The sequence below is a fragment of the Macadamia integrifolia genome, chromosome 12, assembly GCF_013358625.1.
Source record: "Macadamia integrifolia cultivar HAES 741 chromosome 12, SCU_Mint_v3, whole genome shotgun sequence".
In the NCBI taxonomy this organism is placed as follows: domain Eukaryota; kingdom Viridiplantae; phylum Streptophyta; class Magnoliopsida; order Proteales; family Proteaceae; genus Macadamia; species Macadamia integrifolia.
Window position 1 is genome coordinate 28,087,231 of NC_056568.1, and position 10,844 is coordinate 28,098,074.

At 38.9% G+C, this 10,844-nt stretch overlaps 1 protein-coding gene across 1 annotated transcript; it reads right to left on the reverse strand.

The window, feature by feature from the left end:
* Positions 1 to 208: 208 nt before the first annotated feature.
* LOC122058066 (ubiquitin-like-specific protease ESD4) lies at positions 209 to 10,840 on the reverse strand. Its single transcript, XM_042620494.1, has 9 exons — positions 9,569 to 10,840; positions 9,382 to 9,461; positions 9,205 to 9,298; positions 8,922 to 9,020; positions 8,459 to 8,551; positions 8,146 to 8,265; positions 4,146 to 4,249; positions 2,519 to 2,591; positions 209 to 894 (listed from the first exon to the last, which is right to left on the reverse strand). Exons 1-9 carry the CDS (start codon positions 10,421 to 10,423, stop codon positions 832 to 834), a joined length of 1,581 nt encoding a protein of 526 aa, XP_042476428.1. The 5' UTR covers positions 10,424 to 10,840; the 3' UTR covers positions 209 to 831.
* Between the last annotated feature and the right edge of the window lie 4 nt (positions 10,841 to 10,844).

The window sequence follows — 10,844 nt, forward strand, 5'->3', positions numbered from 1 at the left end:
GATTCTGTCGGGAGACGATTAATAGGGTTGTTTTTGGGGCAGGCAAAGCATATACTAATCAACCATGAATAGGAAAATACAATACGCACTAGGTGGCTCTAGAGGTACCTGCTTTAGTTACTATAATTGGCTGCAAGAAACCCAGAATTAAGTTGCTCATAAATGAGATGTTCATAAAAATTTGAGGAAATAATCTCACACCATCAAATCAGATGAACAATCTAAATACCTTTCGATGACTCACAACTACATCAACCTATGCAGTAAACTTATCTGAACTGTCAGTATTTGTAGAATACAGGATTAACCTGTCTCTCCACTTGGCTGTCAAAGATCCAAAATAAAATCATATGCATACAGAAGTGACAATATGTAAGACCACTTCAACCCTTCTTTGAACTTCCTCAGAAGGCATCATTTATTATTACAATTGTGGACTGACAACTAAATTCCAAGAAAGAAATGGCTATAAGAAAAAAGGGGCGAAAAAAGGCTAAAAGAGAAAAGGTGATAAGGGTACGGGGAGGGGCTGAGTGACCCCAAGGGAACAGAACGCAAATAGTAACCCAGCCCCAAAAAACTCATGCTCAGACATATATATTATATACAGGCAAGCAATTCCATTTCCTCCCATGCAAGAAAATAAAGTATCGTCAGTGTCAGCCAGTTTGTCCACCCAGAAGAGTGAATATGCTTGAGCTGCATGGCAACTATTCAAGGGTCTCCACGTTCACGGGAGGCCACACCAGTTTCATATCTTTCAACAACCTTTCCCATTGATCAATTTCTCTACTAACTGCAGCCTAATCAAACAGATAAGTTCCTTACAGTTCACTCAGCTTTCAACCTCAGAATCTCCTTTGCAGTCCTCTGCCGGAAATAAGGTATGTGTTTCTACAAAAAAAAAAAGGAAGGCATAGATGGATTCAGCTTAACAAATGGAAAGATGGAATTCACGTTTGATCATCAGAGTGCATGCTTACTCTTCTGTCATTCAGGTATTAAGTTTTGAGCTCTTTTGATGCTATCTTGGACCATTAAATGACTAAACGAAATTCACAAACCATTTGTTTCAACGGAAAACTATTGCCTGGCAAATCAATTTGCAGTTAATGAAATTATTTTGTATTCGTAATTTGTCATTTTATGTTCATGCTTCACAAGGAAGCATATCTGGGCATGGTATATTGAGGGAAAAGAATTTAACCATATGATTGGGGATGATAGCATCCTTCATGGGTGGCAATTGTATTGATCGATCATGATACCATCATTTTTTAAGGAATACATCCAGAAAGTTAACTTTCACAGCCTTCAAACCTCCTTTGGGCAGTAGTACTTCTTCATATTTCATGGGGCCAACAGAATATTTTCTAGACTGGCAGGTCTGGCCACTAGACTTTAATTCCCTTCTGCATGACAAAAAATTCATGTGTTGCACCCATAAATGATCTTTAAAAATCTGTGGGACTGATCTAGGAGATTTCCCAGACCAAATGCCAGGCCAAAAAGAATTTCACTACTCCACCAATTAGCTCTTCTTGTACAACCAGGTACACCAGTGTAGCACTAAAACAAAAGGTATATCTATGGGTGCAAGTTTGGCCCTGTTGGCCCAAACCCGCCCTAAGCCCAAAAAGGGCATGGGCTGAGATACCCAGGCCGCCCTCAGGGCTGGGAATTTCTGGCCCTGACTCAGGGCGGGGCCAGGTCAGGGTTGAGGCCTTGGGTTGAGCCCAGCCCAGCCCTTGCATCCCCTTCCCCCTCCATGGCCAGGACCAATCAGGGATTTTTTATGCCCTGAGCTGAGGCCAGGCCTGGGCCCAGCTAAGGGGACTCAGGGTTGGGCTGGGGTTCTCAAAAGCGTGGCCCAACCTGACCCTGTTGCGTATATCCATAGGAAGATTAAACATCATTAAACAAAGGTTACTTGTGCCTATAAGGTCTCATTCATGGGTACATGGTGCCCATTGATACTGTGATACACAGTTCTAATGGCAAACAATGTGTTCCACAAGTCTAATATAGAAAAACAATTAACAAAAATATGACTACCAAAGTGTCACAAGTGCTCTCCAAGATTCATAAACCATTTAGCAAATAGTGAACCATGTAAATGGAACCAAATAACAGATATAATCATGCATGGCTATGATTATCTGTATGGACCATTCTCTAGGTGCAACATAGATGGGTGTCACTAATGATGGGTATCACTAATGAGAATAATACAATGTGTTTTTCAATTACAGGTGTGATTAGAGAATTTTACTTAACAATGTGAAGTTCATCTTCAATTTTGGATGTTAGAATTTCCAAACTACCTTGAGCAAGAAGGCTGATATACAAATTTTAACTCTTACAGCACGATTATGCATAATTCCTACCATTTTATGGAAGTGCTTCTGAGTAGTTTGAATAAGAGTAGATATTTCATACAAGAGAATATTAATGTGAATATTTTAAAAAACCTTGTTAAAGAAAAAAGCTGCAACAATATAAATTAAAAGCAAATTACCTGATCGAAACAGAGCCCTAGACCTCTACTGTAGAAGTCTGCATATTTGATCATGAACATGCCACAGTCTGACCTGTTAAGTAGATGAAAATTTCTGATATCATGGTGAAAGATAGAAATAAACTCAATAGAAAAAACATAAAAACAGAAGAAAATGCTCAATGATAATGAATTTGACATCCCTTGCCTCCCCAAAAGGAATCAGTTCACAGTTAAATTTTCAACAGTACACTGGGATGCCACTCCCAAAATGTCTAGAGAACAGGTCTTTATGTTAATCTGATCAGAGCAACAGTTCAAGAAAGTAGACTGCACTGTATTTGAGGGCAACGTTCTCAATTCCTCTTTTCTTGAGGCTTCCTTATACCTGATACTATTTGCTAGATTGGGATTTGTTGTCAGGTCACTGATTCAGTGAAATTTGGCCACTGCTCATACCCAAAAAGGTGACAACTTACTCCCCTACTCATCTCTAATCTTGGGGATCATATTCTTCACATAGTCAATAAGAACAGTCAATTATGGATGTAACCATGGAACTAAATCTCGGCCAAAAGGAACTTGCAATTGTAGCCGAGATATCTTGGTTTCAACAGGTACCGAGATGAAACCTAAAGTTGATACTGGTTTGTACCAGGTTTTGACCATATTTCAACAGTTTTGGTAGTTTTGTCCGAAACTCGGTCCAACCAGCCCCTTAGGTTTCGACGGTTTCAACTCTTAGTAAGGAAACTAGGTTTCAAGTTTGACCCAGAAAAATACCAGGTTTTGGTTGAAACCTGGCATATCACGGTTTTGCCCAGGGTCGAAACCATCCTTGAAACCAAGATTTAGAACCTTGGATGTAACAACCAAGCTAGAAAATTCACAAAAGGCACATAGGCTATGATTGGTTGTAAGGGAGATTTAAAGGGAAGGGAAGTGAAATTTTCATACTTAAGAAAGAAACTATTGTAATCATCATCCCATGTGATCCCATGTGATCGTATAAACTAATTTTTTTTCCATATGTAGTAATGATACATTTTACATTTTATAGCAAAGGGTTTTGGATGCAAAGTAAAGTGAAATTTAATAACCAAATATGGAATGATTTAGATTTAGTGATATGGTCACATCGAGTAATGACTACACAAATTTCTTTTTAAGTATGAAAATTTCACTTCCATTCCCTTTAATTCTCCCTTGCAACCAAATGGAGCCATAAGGAAGCAGCAAATGAGTAAAACCCAATGCAAGTAAAGGACACAGGCCAAAGTCATTAGACATGTCAAGTCCTGGCTGTCACAATCTGGCAACAGCCCAGCTGATTCAAGAAAGAAGCATCAAGTAAAATAATTGCATGCATGGAAATATACTTTAAGGTAACAATTCCCTAAAAAAAAAATCAGAGACGGCTTTATTCATCAAAGACCAAAAATAAAAATGAACATTTCTTTTTTGGATGCCTGAATTTGTTTTTCACCCCCACCCCCCAACTTCCACAGAATCGATTCCTCAATTTCCTCATCAGAACAGAAATAATATCTCATCTGTTCTAGAAGTAGGGCATTAGTTATCAGTGATAAATTAAAACTTATATCCAAAACAAAAACAACATTCACTTATGAGGTGGTGGAATACTTGCCAATTCTGCTGTTTAGGAAGGCCATCAACACATTCATGCTTCCAGGAGCTAACATCAATGTCTTCTCCACTCTTGTCCTTCACCTCATCTACAAAGTATCTTGCCTGGCACAAAATCAAGATAAATAATGTAGCATGCAATGCAGTTAACAGACAAGCATAGTCAAAGCTGATTAACTACAAGTTCAAAGTTTACCAATAAATAACATAGTGAAATGCAATTGCCTGGAATATAAGTCCTAAATGTTCATTTACTTAGAGCCCAATAAGTAACGTCTAATCTCTCAGAATCAGTGAAACCAATGACTTGGTTATATAGTCTTGACTAAACAGTGGAACGTTCCTAGTAATTGCGGAAAACCCATCCAACTCTAGGAGTAGATCAAGTCAAAAACTATCAAATGGACGATGAGAAACATCTGGCTATTTCTCCCCTGGTTGTTTGGGAGGGGGGGGGGGGGAGGCATGGGGCCCACAGAGGTTTCCAACAAGGGGATAAGCAAAAAATCTATTTATATGTCAGGAATTTGATTTTATAGACATTCCCACTAAAATTAAAGTTGCTAGTTCACTCCTTCCAATATTTAATACTACCTTCTATTTCCATTTGTGGCAAAAGTGGGCTGATATGGGTATTTATGCAGATTTCCTATATAGGGTTTCATTATATATTTGTAGCAAGGTTTTCTTTCTCTGTAAGCAAGCTGTGTGAGGTGTGAGGACGAGCGTTGTAACCCTATTCTCCATTGATATTGAAGCAGGATCTCATCTCACCAAGAACGTATCTTGCCGAACCTCGTAAATCTATGTGCATTGTCTGATTGCTTGTTCTTATTTTCCCATTCTTTTCTGCATCGTTTTAGGGTTGCGTTTCAACACCTTCCCCAGACACTATTTCAATAAACAGAAAAAGTATTAAGAGTCCTTTGGTAAGCATCTGTGGTTAAAACAATTAAGGTTTTTTTTTTCTTCTTTTTCCACCCTTGGATAAATAACAATAAAATATCATTTTGGGTGGATAAACATCCACAGCTCGAATCAGTCTTCCTACAAATACTTCCATTCATATTTGAGACTAATAATGCTTATAGTGGAAAAAAAGGAGAAAAATACAGCTCCATTTCCCATGGCTCCGCCTGGTAGCAAGTAAAGGGAAGGGAATGTAAGCTTAAAAAAGAAAACAGAAACTCCTGTAATTATGATTGTGTAACTAACTTAAGCTCTCACCAAATTTTGTATTTTCTTTTTCAAGTCCAAGGAATTTGGTTGCAAAAGTACAGTAAAATCCAATAACTAGATTTAGAAGACCGAGGTTAGTTAGAGAATCATTGTAGGAAATGATTATAAAAGTTACCATTTTTGTTTTGATTTAATCCCATTTCCCTTTCCTTCACTCCCCTTCCAACCAAATGGAGACTATAGGAGTATAGGGATGAAGCCCGCCCGTAGATATCACTCGGTTACATGGCAAAAGGTGTACAAACATGAATCTGTAGGAGGAATTTATCTTAGAGCTACAAGGATCATTAATAAGACTTCACTCACAATAAGCCATGGTTGTTGTTCGAGGAAGAATCCCAATCATGGATTAGAATGAAAGCATAAAATATTCCTTAGTCAACATAATGGAGAGCAATTCAGTTGAATCACATGATGGAATATGGCTTAGCCAACATATTGGAATGTAACCAAGTCCTATTCAACCGTAGCAAATATAGTTCAATTGTGGAAAGAGAATTTGTTGCACCCACTAACTTTCCTTCGCATCAAGAAATTAGAGGTGCCAATCATCTAGATAGTTCTCTTTTCAACGAGCAATATATGGTGCATGAAATTTACTCCTGGAGATGAATAGCCATTTGATTTTATTGGTACCACTGATAAGCATGCTTTCCCTTCTTTTTTTTTTTTTTTTTTTTTTGGGGGGGGGGGTGGTGAGTGGAGTGGGGGAGAATAGACATAATTAATTGGCAACGGTGATGCCTTTCTTTCATTAATGATCAACAGAAAAGACAAGTGTAGATCCATAAAGTAAGCCTCCGCCAACTAGACACCTACCTATGTAATGCAACTTCCTTATACATGGATTTCCTCAAAAGCCCGCTTTTGGAAAAGAATCGACCCAGTCATTGAATGAATGTGGCTTCCATTCCATGAGAAGTAATTATTCAACAGAAAAAGCTGGCATCATAGCCCATATCATATAATGATAAAGCCTCCAAGGATAGTCACCGATCAAACACATCCATCCAATAACTAGCCAATAGTCACCTTCCACTACACAACTTTGAAATCACGAGTCCATCATAGCCCTATTTAATAAAGTGAATCATCGTTACTTTCGAAATTCTACAAAGCCCCCATCACAATAAAAGGGCCCAGGATTTCCTATCGAGCATCCATCCATATATAGCCTGAGCCAATCACAGGAAGCTTGTTGATGTTGACAGGAAAGGATAAGGTAATCATCCATCACCCTCACACCATGCATGATGTGGCCCTCAAAGATTAATCGGTTCCTCCTCCAAAAGATTTGGAAAGAGGGGAAAAAAGAAAAACAGAAAATGAGTTTCATGAACTTCTTCCCCTTAACCTAAATCCCCTCATATACCATGAACTAATGAGTATCACTGAGCTATGAGCATGCAACCTATTACTTTGGTTACAACAATTACAACCCGAGTAGAACAAAAATGTGAGACCACATCTGACGGGTGAAAGTGAAATTAATCAAGATATGTTCAGCTACTTTGGAAAATTGTTGGTAAAGAAAGCAAGACTTGGGGATACAACATCTAATAAAACAACAAAACATTCTCCCAAAAAGTCATCCACAATTTTCAATAAGGAAACTTATATCCTAAGTTTAAAGACTATTTTACAACTAGCTTCCACAAAATAAGTGCTCTACTAGGCCAAATTTTGTAATTAATGATATGGAGAATATATTTTTATGATAAACGGACCCTATAGTGGCAAGAGCCTCGTGCACTGGGTACGTCTCAAAAATCATAAGCTGTAATATAATGTAGGACTGACCAGATCTGAATAAACAACTCAACTCAACTCAACTCAACTCAACTCAGCCTTATCCCAACTTCTACATCAATCGTTTTTCTCCATTCAGCTCAATCCAAAGCTATACATGCCTTCCCTCACCACTTCTCTTAGGGTCATTTTAAGCCTACCCCTGGCTCTTTTAGCTCTTTCAATTTGAATAAATCACCCCTTCGTAATGGAGCATTCAAAGGCCTCCGTTGCACATGTCTATGTCACCTCAAATGATTTTCTCGCAACTTATCACGTATCGGAACTACTCCTAAATTAGATCTAATTTGTTCATTCCTTATTTTATCTTTTCTAGTATTACCATTCATCCATCTCAACATCATCATTTTAGCTACACTGTGTTTGTTTATATTTTGTTTCTACACCGCCCAACACTCAGCTCTATACATCAGTGCTGGTCATAATTGTCCTACAAATTTTCCTTTGAATTTTGAGGAATATGTAGATCACACAACACTTCAAAAGCACCTCTCCACTTCGTCCACCCTATTATAATTCTTTGTGCAACATCATCCTTTATTTCTTCATTGACCAAATCTGAACATTAGTGATAAAAAGAAACCAAATAAAACATATACTAACTACAAATGTTGACTACTGCAGTCTCTTACTTTTCATCCGTTTGTGCACCCATCTTAAACGAGCAGATTCATAACATGCCCGATGAAAATTAATACACCGGTTTCTAGGACTATTACACCAGGTCAAATCAGGAACATGCACTGGCCCCAAGGCATGGACACATACATAACCCAAAACATTATACTCTTACTTGCAAACCATATCTTTGCATAGGAGCAACTGGACAACCAAGACAAATTACTGACAACCTGGCCACCTAGGTTGAGCAGCACATTTTTTTCAATTCCATGTGTACATCTCTAACAGCATACAACATATTTTCTTGAATAAAATGCACCCATCAAACATACCAGTATTTTTAGCACTTGGAAATCCTTGCCTTTAAGTGAATCAAGATACTGGAATTTTTCATCCTTTTTGTTGATAACAGCCAAGCACCAGTGTGCCTCTCTGTGGATAGGAACAAATATCTGCAAGGATTTTCATAACAACAACATAAATATGAGCACCTAGTCCATATTAATAAGTTAAACAGTTACCTGTGTTTGTGTGAGAGTATGTGTGTGTGTGTGTGTGTGTGTGTGTGTGTGTGTGTGTGTGAGAGAGAGAGAGAGAGAGAGAGAGAGAGAGAGAGAGAGATGCTTAAAAGGAGAATAACTTTACTTTGTCACACTCGACAAGGCCGTACCCTATCTTCCTCATAGTAGTCCATCTCCCCACAGCTTTAAAGTCATAACCACTGCTCCCACTAATCAACTAGAAAACAGAACAATAAATAGAAGAGAATAAAATATCAATGCCACAAACTTTATCAATTGTAACCAGATTAAATGACCCAAAAAAAAAAAAAAAAAAAAAAGGAATAACATTAAGAAAAGCATCAGAAGTGTAGCAACAACGATGTTAGATTTTGGATTTTAATTTTGAACAAAGAAGGGGAAAAAGATATTCACTGACCACGAATGGAGAATAGTTATTGAGTAATGATATTGAAACGAATGCAGGTTGATCAATAGAAAATCATATGGACTATGGAGCATTAAATGAGCGCTAAGGAAAAATTAAAGCCACCAATTAAAATATATATCTCCAATGTTGGAGAAGGTAATTAGAGCAATTAACCAACCTTCTTATAGAAGAATGTGTTGAAAAAATGGCACTTCAGAAAGTTTGTTGGTTCTCTTTTTTCTCTCTCCTTCAGTAGTTCAAGATAGACATTTATGACCTATTAAAGAATCAATAACATGCAAAGCAAGAAAACAATGTCAAAATTTATCAATGTCTAGCACATTGCAGCTCGAACCCTTAGTCAAATTAGCTTATGTAACATATAGTAAACTCAATCATGCATAAGCGTGTGCTCACACAAAAAACTCTCTAAGATTGGGCATATTAAACAAGGAAACCACCTCATCATTCAGCCAGGCACCCGGGCTCAAGCACTGCAAGATTTGTCCTGTGATTTCGATATTAGAATTTCCATGTGTGACCAAGACCTTCCGCCTGTGCAGTGAAAGACCAAATACATTAACTACTTTCGCCCACTAGAAGGGATGACAAATACAACAACTGCCAATTTGTTTTACCTATCAGAAGCCGATAAAGCACGAGAGACTTCAATCTCTTCCTCAGGCGTAAGAGGAACAAAAGGTTCTCGGGGTAGACCCTGGAAACAATGATACAGATGTTAGGGAAAACAAGAGAAATGGACTGGGATCAAATTAAGGGTAAAAGCCGTGGCAGAGATTTTTTTTTTTTTTTTTTTTTTTTTACCTCCGCGGGTTTCTTTGCCTGGCGCTTCGGGAGGAGTGACAACTTTAACTGATTATAATTGATCTCAAAATTTAACATGTCCAATTTCGAATTCCGTCTCTCTGTAGACTTGTGCAATTTTTTGTGAGGAAGCATGCCAAGCTCCTCTTCTCCGGGACTGATAGACAGAGCCGCCATCATCTTCCCCGCTTCGTCCACCTGAGTCAGCTTAGATACTGCAGAAGAAGACAGTTGCTGACCATAAGCCGGAAACTTTACATGAGCACCCCGCAGAAAGACATCAGCATTGGTCTCATGAGACTTCCAATCCGAAACTACAGAGCGGACTTGTCGCTCATCGTCCAATACTTCAATTTCGTCTATGCTCGAGTGATCTGCAATTACATCCTTGGAGCACGCCGCCTCCACATCAATCACTGGTGCCTTGTCCCGTCTCAAGTGCCGTGAAGGGTCAGATGCAGAAGTTTTTGCTTCATCGTATCGGCGAGGAGCTAGACAATTCCCCATCACGTAAATCGAACCTTGATTGTTTCCAACTCGACTGACCAACCTGGGTGGGCGACCAAAGCTGGTTTTCCGGCAAGGAGCGTGAACTTCTCTAGGCAAAGGCCGAATCTCCTCCGGGTACAGAGAGATTCTAGATGCTATATTCAGCGAAGATAGCTGCCGCTCTGTACTGGTAGGCATATGCGAAAATCTGGGTTTCTTAAAGGAGTGAAGGTCAGGTCGAGAGTCGGAATTCTTAAAGTTAAAAGGCGAGTAAGCATAACTGAAGCTGAACCAACGATCTCCACTATTACGATTGATGGCTAGGGCACCCATGGAAGCTCGAAGCTCTGGCAAGTACACTAACATGCCTGGAATACGAGTCCATCTACGATCAAACAGCCCTGGATTACAAATCCACCTATGAATTAACAGTCAACGAAGCGTACCTAGCTATGAAACCCTGGAAACAAAAATAATTGCAGGGGATGAACTAGGGTTTTCCGGGTGAGATTTCAGCAGATCAGAAGATGATAGATGACTGTTACTCCTTAAATTGAGCTAGGGCAGGACTGTAAACCAGAGAACTTCGCTGGGAAATGGGAATTGAAACCTGAAAATGCAGTTAAATTGAAGAATCGAAGATGGATTAACGGCAATGAGAAAGGAAATGGAATCGTCTATCAAAGCGTTCCCGCGCCCCCCCTCAAATAATATGGGGAAATGAAATTCAGTTTATTTCGTTCGTTCGTTCTCTCGAACTCCAAGTTTGCACCAAATCGATGTACGA

What these genes read in the sequence shown, in the direction of transcription:
- LOC122058066 (XM_042620494.1), bottom strand. Translation starts at nt 10,423, where the DNA reads ATGTTAGTGTACTTGCCAGAGCTTCGAGCTTCCATGGGTGCCCTAGCC. An exon ending in AGGCAAAGAAACCCGCGGAG is followed by an intron (nt 9,462 to 9,568) that starts GTAAAAAAAAAA and finishes CATTGTTTCCAG; the next exon opens with GGTCTACCCCGAGAACCTTT. An exon ending in TAGGGCTCTGTTTCGATCAG is followed by an intron (nt 895 to 2,518) that starts GTAATTTGCTTT and finishes TTTTTTTTGTAG; the next exon opens with AAACACATACCTTATTTCCG.